Raw genomic sequence first — 15,505 nt, forward strand, 5'->3', positions numbered from 1 at the left:
TTCAACACCGGTTCAGTTCAACCCAATTTTTTTTTTTTAAACTGGGTCGACGTAACTGGCCGCAAGAGGGATGAGCTGCCAGCACGTATGGGAAGGTTTTCTTTCTCATTTTCAAATTCATCTTTTTAAAAAAATTGTTTGTTCAGAGGATTCTAATTTTTTTATTTATTCAAGTTCTGTACTGCCCTTCCAAAAATGGCTCAGGGCGGTTTACACAGAGAAATAATAAATAAGATGGATCTCTGTCCCCAAAGGGCTCACAATCTATTTTTTTTAATTATCATTATTTCTTTAAGTGAAGAGTGTGCATTAGCGCCGCGTTCATCTTCATAATAGTTTTTTGGACAGACGGAGTAACTTGGCTCTGTACAGCTCATCACGGTCAAGTAGATATATTTGAATTTGAACACACACACACACACCCCCTTTCACTCCAAAGTCCAAATTCGTTACCTGGCTGCCTGACCACAGCGAACATTATAGCATTATTACAAGGCAGGGCACGTGTGGGCAGAAAATTGCACCTTGTGCGCAGATTAACATGCAGAGGAGCACAGGCAGAATGTTCACCAGGTGTGGGGTTCTCGATGTACCAGGGAATTTTGATGTGTTGATACTGCAGCAGACACCAGTCTAGATTTTTAAATGGCTTCGCTGAAATTCCTGTTTCTCGGAACAGCTTCAATCCTAATTTTACGGCCTCAGTAAAGGTAAAGTTGTGCCATCCAGTCGGTGTCGACTCCTGGCAACCACAAAGCCTTGTGGGGTTTTTGGGGGGTAAAATACAGGAGGGGTTTACCATTGCCATCTCCCACACACTATGAGATGATGCGTTTCAGCATCTTCTCATATCGCTGCTGCCCGATATAGGTGTTTCCCATAGTCTGGGAAACATATCAGTGGGGATTCAAATCTACCAAGAGGCAACTTCTTACTTCCCCAGTACACCTTAAGAACATAAGAACAGCCCTGCTGCATCAGGCCCAAGGCCCATCTAGTCCAGCATCCTGTTTCGCACAGTGGCCCACCAGATGCTGCAGGAAGCCACAGACAGGAGTTGAGGGCGTGCCCTCTCACCTGCCATTACTCCCCTGCAACTGGTACTCAGAGGCATCCTGCCTTTGAGGCTGGAGGTGGCCCACAGCCCTCCGACTAGTAGCCATTGATAGACCTCTCCTCCATGAAGTCATCCAAACCCCTCTTAAAGCCATCCAGGTTGTTGGCTGTCACCACATCCTGTGGCAGAGAGTTCCACAAGTGGATCACGCGTTGTGTGAAAAAGTACTTCCGTTTGTTGGTCCCAGACCTCCTGGCAATCAATTTCATGGAGTGACCCCTGGTTCTAGTGTTGTGTGAGAGGGAAAAGAATTTTTCTCTCTCCACTTTCTCCACACCATGCATGATTTTATCGACCTCTATCATGACCACAGTCGTCTTTTTTCTAAACTAAAAAGCCCCAGGTGGTGTTGTCTTGCCTCATAAGAAAGGTGCTCAAGGCCCCTGATCACCTTGGTTGCACTCTTCTGTACTTTTTCCAGTTCAACAGTGTCCTTTTTAAGATGTGGTGACAAGAATTGTACGCAGTACTCCAAGTGTGGTCGCACCATAGTTTTGTATAAGGGCATTATAATGTTAGCCGTTTTATTTTCAATCCCCTTTCTAATGATCCCTAGCATTGAATTTGCCTTTTTCACAGGTGCCGCACATTGAGTCGACACTTTCAACGAGCTGTCAACCACAACCTCAAGATCCCTCTCCTGGTCCGTCACCGACACATTGAGTCGACACTTTCAACGAGCTGTCAACCACAACCCCAAGTTCCCTCTCCTGGTCCGTCACCGACAGCTCGGATCCCATCAGCATATACTTGAAGTTGAGTTTTTCGTCCCAATGTGTATCACTTTACACTTGCTAACATTGAACCGCATTTGCCATTTTGTCACCCACTCCCCCAGTTTGGAGAGATCCTTTTGGAGCTGCTCACAATCCGTTTTGGATTTCACTACCCGGAAGAGTTTGGTATCATCTGCAAATTTGGCCACATCGCTGCTTACCCTTGCTTCTAGATCATTTATGAATAAATTAAAAAGCACCGGTCCCATTACAGATCCCTGGGGGACCCCACTTCTTACTTCCCTCCACTGTGAAAACTCTCCATTGATACCTACCCTCTGTTTCCTGTCTTTCAACCAGTTAGCAATCCACACATGTACCTGTTCCCTTATCCCATGACCGCTAAATTTCCTCAGGAGTCTTTGATGAGGAACTTTGTCAAAAGCTTTTTGGAAGTCCAGGTAGACTATGTCAACTGGATCACCTTGATCCACACACTTGTTGACACTCTCAGAGAAGTCCAAAAGGTTGGTGAGGCAAGATTTACCTTTGCGGAAGCCATGCTGGCTCACTCCCAGCAGGGCCTGTTCTTCTAGGTGCTTTACAATTTTATCCTTGAGGATGCTTTCCATCAATTTGCCTGGAACGGACGTTAGGCTAACCGGCCTGTAATTTCCCGGATCGCCCCTGGATCCCTTTTTGAAAATCGGTGTTACATTTGCTACTCTCCAGTCCTCTGGTACAGAGCCCGATTTCAGGGATAAGTTAAATATTTTAGTAAGGAGGTCGGCAATTTCACATCTGAGTTCTTTGAGGACTCTTGGATGGATGCCATCCGGCCCTGGTGATTTGTTAGCTTTCAGTTTTTCCAGACAGTTTAGAACATCATCCCTTGTCACTATCTGACGCACTATCTGACGCAGCTCTCTAGCCTCCATCCCTAAAAAGCCTGGTTCAGGACAGGTATATGCTCAGTATCCTCTGCCGTGAAGACAGATGCAAAGAACTCATTCAGCTTCTCTGCAACCTCCATATCCTCCTTAATAATCCCTTTCACTTCCTCATTGTCTAGTGGTCCAACTGCCTTCCTGGCAGGTTTCCTGCTTCTGATGTACTTAAAGAATTTTTTGTTATTCCCCTTGATACTTTTGGCTAAATGTTCCTCAAACTCTCTTTTTGCATCCGTTATTGTCACCTTGCATTTCTTTTGCCAGAGTTTGTGTTCCTTTCTGTTCTCTTCGTTTGGACAGGCCTTCCAATTTCGGAAGGAAGTCTTCTTCCCTTTTATGGCTTCCTTGACAGTACCAGTTAGCCATGCTGGCATCCTCCTGGACTTAGTGGTACCTTTCCTCCTTTTGGGTATACAATCTAACTGTTCCTTTTAACCTTATTAAAAGGAAGATCCGCACCTCTCTTTGAAAATCATGGTCCTAAGGTTTCCAGCAGGGAAAGGGAGAGCTAAGAATGCATGTGCTAGAAGCAGAGTCCTTAAACAAAGGACAATCTCCATGTACAGAATCAGACCTTTGCTCCATCTAGCCTCTTATCTACTTCCACCCGCAAGAGGTGTTCAAGGGCTCAGGAACAGCCTTTCCAACCTTGCTGCCTTAGATCCTTAAATGGAGCTGCTAAGGTAATGAACCTTATGCATGTAAACCAACTGCTCTGTCACTGAGTTATGGCTGCAGTCTTCTTGACCCCCAGCTTATGATGGTGTCCTCCCTTCACTAATGACAATTGCCTATGTAGTCCTATAAGCCACCTAATGGTACAGTGGGGAAATGACTTGGTTAGCAAGCCAGAGGTTCCTGATTCAAATCCCTACTGTTACCTATATCAGGCAGCAGTGACATAGGAAAGTGCTGAAAGGCATCATCTCATACTGCACAGGAGATGGCAATGGTAAACCCCTCCTGTATTCTACCAAAGAAAACCACAGGGCTCTGTGGTCACCAGGAGTCGACACCGACTTGACGCAACACACTTTATGTAGTGCTATGCCTCCTCTACCATCTCTTCTCAACATTTATCCAAACAACCATAGTCCACAGCAATGCTTGGAGTACAAGGGAACATTTACAACAAGGCTTGACTCCCTCACTTTTAATCAGTGAATGCACCTGGAAGATAGATGAGCTAAGGCAGATGGCTTCGTCAGGGGAGTAGGCCTCTTCTGCCCCCTGCCCCTTTGAATGGGTGCCCAAACCTCCTCATTCGGAGGCAAATACTACCACATCTAGTCCACGGTACATGAGGAAACAAGCACAGTACTGGGAGAGGGAAACCTTACTGCAGGAAATAATTCAACCTTAGATAGTTAATGCTACATTTGCACACTGTTTAGACTCACTGCATGCTTTTAATTTTATTTTCATTATTTATGAAACAATTTTAGAATATTAAACACATTAAATGCATGCTCAGCCTTTTTACAAGTTACTTAAAATCAGCTAAGCACCAAAAAAATCCGAAAGAAGGCATCGGAAATGTGAACGGCGTCTTGCAGGGAGTGCAGAAGCACACGTAAGGGACCCGTTGTGACACTGATAGCATGCAATCTGGAAAGCGCCCAGGTGGCTCTCAGTGCCAAGTGAAATCTGTCTTGCACCTAGTAGAGGCTAACCTAATTACAGCTGCATAAAACCCTCCAGCAATCAAGCTAAAGACTATTGTAAACTGCTTTTTTTGTGTGGATTTGTGTGTGGTTTTGGGCGGATGTATGTGTAGTCCTCCCCACACCCTAACTTATTTTGCTTAATATCCAGTCTGATAGAGACCTGGAAATCTTGAACGCTTGTTACCTTTTATTTGGACCAATTATGGGATCACAAAATAGGTTACATCTGCTTTGATTCCCCCCACCCCACAGACCAACCACCCCCCCACTGCATGTTCTATAGATATACTGTATTGTTTTATACAGTGAAAATCATTTTGTAAATACATTAATTGCAGCCCAAAGATGTCCTAGTATTTTTTTTGTTTAACAACTTTCTATGCCAACATCACAACCTAGCTGCAGAAATAAAGCAGCAGCAAAGACAAGGAAAAGAAAAGGCAGATGTACTTTGTAAAACTCTAAAAGCATTGGATGGACCCCTAATATAAGTTTCATTAAGGCCCTTTGCCTATGCCACACTGGTTTAAATGCTTCTGGAAACAAGAACTTTTAAAAACAGTTTTTTTTACATTTTTAAAATAAAGGCTATAATCCTCAAAGCAGTTTTACTGACATTTGATGGAAACAGATAACAGGTCAGCCTACCTACTCTGCTGCAGACAGAAAATGGATTATTACATTCATTCAACTATGAAATTAAATATTTAATATGTATCTAAGAGTTTTGCTAAAGTTAAAATTCAAATATTTTAAATGTTAAAATAAGTATATTAAGTAGCTTTTTACATTCATTTGGATTTAGATTTTTAAATACAACAGGAAAAGGGGGGGAAAGGCAATGAATGCAACAATTACTGACAGTGATGCAGATGACAAAAGGATTTTAATTTGCACAAGTCAAAATAGTACATGGGTTCATTTTTATAATAAATTGAGTCAATTTTATGCAAGGCATATTCAAAAATATATTGCTAATATTAATGACAAAGGTCAAAACCCCTTTGGTTGTTTTTAAACATAAATCACTATGCATATTCTGTAAAACCATCAGTTAGGATGATCAGTTTACATATCTTTCATTCTCGAGCTCAATTCAGCTTCCATATAAACCATACGAAACATGCTACTTTCAAATACTGTGACGAAAACAGCTATAGGAACAACCCTTTCCTTTCCTACATGCAGAGTTCTGAGCGTGTAGGAGGATAGCCACTGTGACAAGAATCTTCACCCAACACAGTTCTATCAAAAAATGGCTCTGAAGGTCTAGATTGTTCCTAGGTTTTCACAAGACTATAAACACCTTTAAAAAATACTTCAATGTTCTAAGACCAGGCTACTGTACAGTAATCATCCTGTGTACAACTTTTACTTTAACTTTTAAGTTATCCTGTAGGTTTTACATGAAAACCTATAAAACAATTATCCTGGAATAAGAAAGTGCTTAATAGAACCAGTCTCATGTGGCCAGGAACAAAAAATATTTCACCAATGAATATCTTGAGCTGATTAGAAATTTTATATGCAGTTATCCTCTTGGCACTTAATCTATTTAACTAGGATAACGTTTCGAAAGACTGAAATAAAAAATCAAATAGAATTACTAGAATCCATAGTGCATAGTTAAAAAGTCAGTGTACTCACTGGGTTTTCTCCAACAAAGAATTTTTTTTTACAATCAGACCACTGATTGTTCAACAGAGTTTTTAAAAGTAATTCAAACATTCCTGAAGCTAAAGAATGCAGCATAAAGAATCTTTATGATGTGCAGTCAAACATATCACTACCCAAATTCCTTTGGGCCCAATAATTTCATCACACAGGGAATTGCTACCATTAATTCCAACTTCAAAATTGGTTTTAAACATAAATCCCCAAGAAATCAAGAAGCAAGTCTAAAAATAACTGAATATGACAATGGATGTTTCAAGTATCAGCAGTGCATGCAGCTGACTGGATTAGTTAACATCTTTCTCTAATGCAATATAAAGTAGGTTTGGAACCAGCACAGGTATCATTCTTGGGAAGCAAATGCCCTTTTGTTTTACAAAAATAGTTTCTCTCTTATCATGCAATGTAATGGTACTGATTTGGATTTTCTTTGTCTCTCTCCATATAGTCTCTATCTATGAGAGATTCGATTCGCTTTTTCAAGTCTCCAGGCTGTAAAACAAAAAAAAGTTAGTGTTGTATTTAGTACTGTAAGGCAATGAGAAGAAAATACCATTTTGCAGGTAGATAAATATCTAAAAATGAAAGCATAACTTTATGATTGTACATTGACATTTTTATCTATTGCACTTGGCTTTATTTTTTGCTGTTCCTGTTTTGTTTTCAAAGGTGGGAAATTTTCACTCACCTTTACTGGAAATTTCAGTTGATTATACAATTCTGAAACAAGAAGATTGTGACCAAGTGTTTTCCTCATCTTCATTATTCGTACTATAGCAGCATCAATCTGGTACTGTCTATCTTGAAACACTCTTTCAGTTGTGCTGACTTGTTCTTCTACCTAAATAACAAAACAGAAGCAGTGTAAAGAAACAACCCAGATGCATGTATTCAGCAGAGTTGAACCTTGACAAATTAAGGTTTATCAGTACAGAAGGCCCTTGAATATCACAGGTTCCACCGTCACAATTTCTTACAGATGGTCAACCTATCAGTACCCAGTTTCAATTATTGCAGTATGAGTTTGGGTTATTTGCAGTTGCTGTGGGCGTGCTTTGCACTTCTGGTTTTCAGCACATGCACTTCCTCAGCCAGGAGAGTCGAAGGAGCTTGGAAGGCGTTTGTAGCCATTTTTGGAGGCAGCAGGACATTGTGGAGGCAATGTGGAAGGAGTCTGGAACATTTTGGAGGCATATCTGAGGAGCTGGAGTGGCCAAGAGACAGTATTTTGTCTCTAATTTTTTTTTGTGGGTGGGGAGGGCTCTGTATGTGTTGCTCTTCTGTAGTCTTTGCTTTTTGTACAGTACTGTACTGTTCTGTAGTGTTTCTCATTTCTGGGTGGTTTTTTGGAGAGCAGGGAAGGCTTTGTATATGCTGTTCTTCTAAAGTCTTTGTACTGTACTTTCCTGTAGTGTGTCTCTGTGTCTTTCTGTTCTGTTACTGTTGAGTGAATTTTCTGTGTGTGCTGTAGTTTGTGCTTGGAGGGAGTGTGGAACCATTTTGGGAGAAGGCAGGACGTGTATTGGAGTTGGAGATGCCAGGGTACAGTGTTGTAGTCTGGATTTTTTGAGGGGAAAGGCTTCTGTACTCTTTTTTGTTTTTACTGTAGAGTAAACTTAATTTTACCTCTGGTCTGTAAACAGCTGGATCAATCTGCTGAACAACTTGTTAAATTTCTACTCTCTGATGAGGATATTTTAAATTTTAACTCCGTAGCCAAATTTTGTTATATTACTCTTAAGATGTATAATGAGAACCTATAGAGTTTCTTATAAATTTGTTTTGCCTTTTGTATGCATGGATTGTTTGGTCTAGGACCGTAAATAAAACTTGACTTGACTACTGTAGAGTAAAAAAAATTTCTGTAGTGCTGCAGGATTTGGGCACTGAATGTAGCATGGAGGCTTTTTTGGAGAGACATGCAGTGGAGATAGGTACAGTGTTGTGCAGTCCTTTTTCATTTCTGTACTGTCCATTGGGCTCAGAAATGTTCTGCAGAGTGATTGCACAATTTTTTCCTCCACTCATGCTTGAGTGGAGTGATTGCATTCATTTTTTCTTCACTTTGCCTAGTCATACTGGGCAGGTGTAAAGCAGGGGATGTTGATGAAGGGAGTGCTAAAAAGGCAGCAGAAAGTAATGGCCTTGAATTAAAAAGTGGAGTTGTTGACTATGTTGGTTCATGGGGACAGTGCAGAATCAGTTGGATGGCATTATGGCATCAATGAATCTACTGTGCAGTTCATCTGCAAAAATGAAAATATTTATGCTAGTGTGGTGGCAAGCACTTCTGAAAGTGTGAAAGTGGCATACCATTCTCGTGATCCCCTCATGGAACACATGTGGAAAGGCCCTAAATGTTTGGATCAAGACCAAGCACACAAAAATAGTGCCACTGAGTGGACCAGTGATAAGGCAGAAAACAATGCAGCTCTACAATATTTTTTTTTAAAGAAGGTCAAGAAGGTACATCTGTCAGTGCTGGGCACAGTTTTCAGGTAAGCAAGGGCTGGTTTGAAAAGTTCAAACACTGTTACAACCTCCATAATGTGAAGTTAGCAGGAGAAGTAGCATCAGCAGACCATGAAGCAGTGGAAAGATTTCCAGCACAGTTTCAGCAGCTTATTGAATCTAATGTTATTTATTTATTTATTTAGCATATTTATATCCCAAACTCAAATCTCTGGGCGGTTTACAACATAAACTAAAAAACAAGAACATAAAAACTATTTAAAACAATAACCAATCTTACAAATCTAATTAAAAGTCTGCATGAATAAATGTGTCTTCACAGCCATTTTAAAAGCTGTCAGAGATGGGGAAGCCCTTATTTCTGCAGGGCATGTATTTCAAAGCCTCGGAGTGGGAAGGAGAAGGCCTGTCTCTGAGTAGCCAATAGACAATCTGGTGACAACTGCAGATGAACCTTCCTGGATAATTTCAATAGGTAGCAGTGCTCATAAAAGAATATCCTAGGCCTGTCTAGGGCTCAAGGATACAGGCCAGAGCAGGTCTTCAATGCAAATGAGACAGGTCTGTGGTGAAAGAGGATGCCATCTTGTACCTTTATTCTGAAGCTTTTCGAAGAAAAAACTTCTCTGGGTTTTAAGGTAGCAAGGACTGAATAACTTTTCTATGTGGCAGTGCTGTAGGAGACTGTGAAATCAATGCTGCTTTACCCAGCACTCAATCCACAAGCCCTCAAAGGGAAAGCAAGAACCAGCTCCCGATATTCTGAACAGGAGAATCCAGTTGAATCCCGATCTAACAGGAGAGTATGGGTGACAGCTGCACTGTTCATAGACTGGGTCAATTGTTTCATAAACAAGTTTGAAAGATATCTTAGAGAGCACCTTCTTCTGCATGATCCCCCACCGCACATTAAGGTCATCTGAAGAGGTCCGTCTTCAGTTACCACCGGCATGTCCAGTGGCGACTCAGAAGCAGGCCTTCTCTGTAGCGGCTCCTGGGCTGTGGAATGCATTCCCGGCAAAAATCTGTAGTCTGAATTCATTATAGGCCTTCAGGAGAGCCCTTAAGACCTATCTGTTTGGTCTGGCCTTCCAGAGTTTTTAAACTGTAAAGGTTTGGCCTGGATTTCCAGGATTTTAAAAATTGTTTTAAATGTTTTAATAATGGTTTTATGTTTTTTTTTTTATTTTAACAGTTAATTGATTTTAGTTTTATTTTAATGTAAAACGCCCTGAGCCATTTTTGGAAGGGCAGTATAGAAATCAAATAAATAAATAATAAAGAAATAAATATCTGGCATCAAAGAACCTTGCATTTAGAGTTCTACTGCTTCTGTATAATGCCCCTGGTCATCCTGAAAACCTGCAATTTGTCCATCCAAATGTAAAAGTTGCCTTCTTACTGCTAAACACCACTTCCCTAATTCAGTCACTGGACCAAGGTCTCATAGCTACATTCAAAGTCTTACTACACCTAAAATATGTACAAGAGGATTCTGAACCTGGAAGTGACCCCTCTGACAGTCACTGATTGCTGGAAGAGTTACAGCATAGAGAACATAAAGGCATCCCTTGATGAGATCCAACCAGAGACTTTGAAGGTGTTCTGGAGAAAGTTATGGCCTGAGGTGGTCACGTCTTTGTCTACCAACACTGTTCCCTTGGTAGATGAAGGATTGTGAACCTTGCACGTAATGGTGGTGGTGAAGGCTTTGGTGATATCCAAATGGAGGAACTCCTTCAATCACACAGAGATGAGTTAACAAAGGAGGAGTAGGAAGAGCTCATACAGTCAACTGCTGAGAGTGATGATGAACAGGAGAAAGAGGAGGAAATTGTGGTACCAAAGCCACTTGTAGAATTTATGTAGATGGAAACTGCCTTGGCTGACAAGGTCTTTGAAACTGATCTGTTCATGGAACACAGAATGTAAAAGGCAATTAGAGGCTGCACTAGAACCATACAAAGAAACCTACTGGGATTTTCAAAGGAAAGCAATGCAATCCAGCATCACCAGCTTCTTTAAAAAGGTTGACAGTATCACCACTTCTGAAGATCCAACATCTGAAAGTGACACCAACTTCTCATGCCTTTGATGACAACAACAACTCAATCGATAGCACTATTTGCAATGGAGATGCAGCCTGATATGGTTCATCTGCCTCTCTAGGGTCTTTTTCCACTGACTACAGAACTAACCCCCTCACTCAGTTAAGCCCAAGCTTTCAATTATTGTGGTTTTAGATTGTGAGCCCTTTGGGGACAGGGATCCATCTTATGTAAACCACTTTGGAAACTTTTGCTGAAAAGCAGTATATAAATATTTGTTGTCATTGTTGGTTTTGGTATTCACAGTAGTAGTGCAGAACATAACCCTTGTGATATTCGAGGGCCTCCTGTAGCTTTTCATTCTCCAGTTCAGATAGTCATATACAGTGCAGTGATACAAGGGCATAGAAAAATCTTCTCCATGGCAAACTTACATGGAAAAGTCAACATAGGATATTTTTTGTCCAGTAATATCAATGATTATATAAACAGACCAAGTTATCCGAACAATAATTTTTTCCAATTTTTTGGAAATTTTGCCAGGATTGCACAGTAATTTTTTGTATGCATACACAAGTGACCTATGTGTAACAAACGCAATATGACAAGTAACATTTTTAAAAAGGTTAAAGCAAGATTAAAGATGAGATTTCATCTGCACTGTCTTCATCACTGTAGTAGAAATATTTTTGCAATGGAGGATATTTTTAAATATTGAATATCTAATTGATGCTAAAGATAATGGCCGACACGTTGTGCTAAACTGCCCACATCTCTGTGGGTTCCTTAAAAAAAACCCACTGGCGGTCTTGCACAAGGGCACTGTTGATCAAATACTTAAATTGGCATGATGGCACTCCCGCGACACTACTTACATTGGCTGACATCCTGACTAATGAATCATTCACACCAAGCAGTTGCTGGGATGCAGTGAAAGTCCGTACACTGCTCTGTTGAGTGCTGAATTATAAGCATAACTGCGCAACATTTATTTATTTATTTAACATATTTTTATACTGCCCAAAACTTATGTCTCAATGGCAATGGCAGTATTTTGGAGCATTCTCCCATGTTCTGTCCCCTTTTAGAGCAGGGATGTATTTCTGATTTACAGAGCGCTTATGGAGCATGGGAGAGTGCTGTAAAATATTAACACTCTTGCACAATTGCGCTCATAATTCAAAATGTAATGGAACAGCCCAGGGGCTCTCAGTACATCCCGCACACTTGAAGGTGCATCCTCACAGTACTTAAAGGTAGACTTCAAAGTTGTCAACCATTATTTCCAGTGTTGTCAACCATTATTTCCAGTGGAAGTTCAATTGTGCCAGCTTCTATATTTGTGCAAGAGCGCTTTTGCACAAGACTGCTGACACTTGTTTTTTTAGTCATTTGCAACTGTTTCCCTGCGTAACTTGTCAGCCAGTTACAACTGATGCTTTACATAAAGTCTGTCCAACATGCCATGTTAATGACAATCCAGATTTCAAATTATCCTAACAAAAAGTACCTTTTAGGTACAGGGCCCACAGGAATAGCCATTTTATTATATTTACAAAGCAGCTCATTTCTCCATAACTACTGAGCCCTCCAGCATATGAACAGTATAGTACTCTTAATTGCTAATAAGGTTCCCAAAAGTGTTTCAGATCATGCTTGTCATTTACTTGAAAAAGACTGATTTGGAGGAGAAACAATACAATTTCAACTCAGTCTGGACATACTGATAAGCAAACCATCACTGCACTATAAACAGAATGTGTCAGAGAGGTGTAAGTATTTAATACAAACCGTTTCTTTCATCTGGATTTGATTGATCTTTATTCTAAACAACTTATGTTTGAAATCATCATTGAAGGTGAATTTGTCTCCATCTTCCACATCCTTGCCTCTTGGATTTTTATTCAGTACTCTTGCTTTGCCACAGGCCAGAGACTGTAAAGTTCTTTTCAATTCACTGTCCTCTGTAACATAAGTTTAAACAAACAAATCTGGACATGGTTATTAACAGTTATACAAAAAGAATGCAAATACAAAAGCACAGGTTGGAGACAAAATGAACTGGAAAATGTTGGGTGTACAGAACATCCCAGGATTGGGCCTTTCCAAGCTTGGAAAAGAACAGCTTTTAAAAGGGGGTCCTATTCTGAGCTCGGAATGGAACAAGCCTGTTCTGGCCAGACTATCCCAACCTCTGTTCTGGCTGCCATTTTGGAATCCAAAATGGCATCCAGAACGTTCCAGCTGGAATGGGGGTCATTCCGTCAGAGCAACTAGCGCATGCGCAGCTGCCATTTTAAAATCCAAAATGGTGTCTGGGACGTTCCATCCAGAATGGAGGTCGTTCTGTCTGAGTGGCTGGTATCCCCGGACTCAGAATGGAATGGAAAAATCGTTCCATGCATACCTCTAGTCCTGATTCTTTAATAATTATACATAAGTTGTTAAAATGAGGTAAGAGGCAGTTTGTCTGTTCAGCCCTGCAACCTGCATTCTCCTACTTGCTTAGGCAGGCAGAGGTCAAGGTACTTAAGAGAGTACCTTCTTTGTCACAAACCCTGCTACCTATTAAAATCATCTGGGGAGGTCCGGTTATTATCTATCAGGGGAGGTCAGGACCAGACCTTCTTTGTGGCTGCCCTAGGGCTTTGGAAAATGCTTCCTGTCAAAATACTTAAGAGCATTTCCGTTTCTCATTGATTTAAAAAAAGACCCTCAAGCTTTTCTCAGGCTTTAAACTGAAATTAATTTTAAACTGTTTGATTGTTTTTATCTCGTGAACTTGTTTTAATTTTTTATTCTGTGGAATGGTTTTAATTGTTTTTACTCCATTTATATTTGTTATGTTTTAAACTATGTACACTGCTTAGAGAGACATATATCAAACAGTATATAAATATGATAAACAAGGGGAAATTTAGCCAATACTGGACACTGCCAAACCTTAAGGCTCTGGAGGAAATTATGTCCTTGGCCATACATCACATTCCTCCCTCCATGAATACCATATCACCTCATGTCACCATCAATTCTAGGGCCAGGACAAAATGCAGTCCACAGCTTGGAATCACAGACCAGCTGGCTCCCAACTGCCACATACTTGATTTTCTCTTCAGTTTTTAAATAGCTGTAGCAAGAATATCATAACGACATCTCCACACACCGGGTCTACTGACACTTAGAAAATCAGCATGGTGTAATGGTTACAGTGTTGAAGCATGGAGTCCAGGCGTCAAATTCCTATTCAACTATGCAATTTATTGACTGAATGGAGATCAGTTATGATCTCTCAGCCTCACCTACTCCACAGGATTGTTTTGAGGATAAAGGAAGAATCTTGTCTGCTGCCCTGAGCTCCTTGGAAGAAGGGCCGGATGGAAGAAAAAATAATAATAGTAAGCCCAGGGCTCAGCTACATACTGGACATCACAGGCTGCCACAGAACAAGTTATTATTTGTAGGCCAAACATATTAACGTACATTCTGAAGCATCCTCTGTAACTTTTGTAATTACAGTACCTACTGGCATTCATATATCAATTAACAAGATGTTGTAACAGATGTTCAACAAGAAGCCATCCCACTATAATTCTATTTTGTCATATTCAAGAGTCAAATTTCTAAATCTACTTGCATGCATGTAGATTTAGGTCTACGACATACCTATACCAGTGGCCATTTTAATCTCTTCAAAACTGAATTCATCTCCATCATTGAACATTAGAAGCACTAATGTTTGGAAGAGTGACACCTGAAATTCCTTTTTTCCCTAAAAAACAAACACACACATACACATAATCACTAGACTTTGATAACCTTGCTCTCTCCCATACTGCAACAAAAAGGTCATCTGACATATAAAAAAATATCTAGCAACCTGCATCTAAATAGGATACGTGAATTTAAGAGGATACTATGGGTGGTTTCAGACTGCTGGAAAGTAAGGTAGAGGGAACCAGACATTTCCAGGGAGCATGCATACTCCTGGTGTGAGCAGCTACTTCTGGCCATTTCTGTGTCCTCTGAACCTAACAATGCCAGGTTCCCTCTGCCAACTGACGCCTGTAACCAAGAGATAAAGTTGTGTGGCAGATATTGGGTGGGGGTGGAGAGAACCTGACACCAGCAACCCAACACTGGCAGATGTGGACACAGATATGGCCAGAAGAAGCTTCTTGTGCTGGAGTGAATGCTTTCTGAAAATCTCGAGTTCCCACCACCTTCCTTTTTAGTGGTTGTCTAAATCTGTCCTATAGCAGAAATTGCTTTTTGAAAGAAGGGTGGAACATATTCAGCTGTGTTTGTTTCTTGAGATAAATAACCTCAGAACAGAACATACGCTGGTAACCTCCAGACTTGATTTCTGCACAGCGCTGTATGTGGGGCTGCCTTTGTACATAGTCTGAAAACTGTAGTTGGTACAGAATGCAGCAGCCAGGTAGGTTTCTAGGTCATTTTGGAGAGACCATATTACTCCTATACATGAAAAAAACCTACACCGGCTACCAATAAGTTCCTGGGCAAAATACAAGATGCTGGTTATAACCTATAAAGCCCTGGTTATTTAAGAGAATGTCTTCTTCACCATGAGCCCCATCACTCATTGAGATCATCCAGAGAGGTTCATCTGTAGTTGCCTGGTGGCTTATTAGGGACGAGCCTGCTCTGTTGCAGCGCCAAGTATCTGGAATGCGCTCCCTGCTGAAATAAGAGTCTCCCCATCTCTGACAACTTTTAAAAAGTCCCTAAAGACTCTTCCCCCCACCTAAGATTTTAAATTGTTTTAAAGGTTTTTAATTGTTTTAAAGGTTTTCATTTTTGTTTTATGTTGTTGTAAACCACACAGAGACAGAAGTTTGGA

The 15,505-nt window shown here is 40.6% G+C and overlaps 1 protein-coding gene and 1 long non-coding RNA gene across 8 annotated transcripts in view; one reads left to right on the plus strand and one right to left on the minus strand.

Moving 5' to 3' along the window:
• Positions 1 to 100: 100 nt before the first annotated feature.
• The window catches only part of LOC128349897 (uncharacterized), a 67,050-nt gene continuing 51,645 nt past the window's right edge, over positions 101 to 15,505 (plus strand). For both annotated transcript variants that reach the window (XR_008319058.1, XR_008319059.1), the window contains exons 1-3: positions 101 to 710; positions 1,697 to 6,687; positions 6,794 to 8,622. This is a non-coding gene — a long non-coding RNA (uncharacterized LOC128349897). The remainder of the gene's footprint in view (positions 711 to 1,696; positions 6,688 to 6,793; positions 8,623 to 15,505) is intronic.
• The window catches only part of CUL4A (cullin 4A), a 105,053-nt gene continuing 94,865 nt past the window's right edge, over positions 5,318 to 15,505 (minus strand). For all 6 annotated transcript variants that reach the window (XM_053307158.1, XM_053307155.1, XM_053307157.1 and 3 more), the window contains 4 exons: positions 14,308 to 14,413; positions 12,436 to 12,608; positions 6,813 to 6,965; positions 5,318 to 6,616 (listed from right to left, as the gene is read on the minus strand). In XM_053307158.1, coding sequence (XP_053163133.1) covers positions 6,521 to 6,616; positions 6,813 to 6,965; positions 12,436 to 12,608; positions 14,308 to 14,413 — 528 coding nt within the window. In that variant the 3' untranslated portion in view covers positions 5,318 to 6,520. The remainder of the gene's footprint in view (positions 6,617 to 6,812; positions 6,966 to 12,435; positions 12,609 to 14,307; positions 14,414 to 15,505) is intronic.

Source organism: Hemicordylus capensis, chromosome 3 (genome assembly GCF_027244095.1).
Source record: "Hemicordylus capensis ecotype Gifberg chromosome 3, rHemCap1.1.pri, whole genome shotgun sequence".
NCBI classification, from domain to species: Eukaryota; Metazoa; Chordata; class Lepidosauria; order Squamata; family Cordylidae; genus Hemicordylus; species Hemicordylus capensis.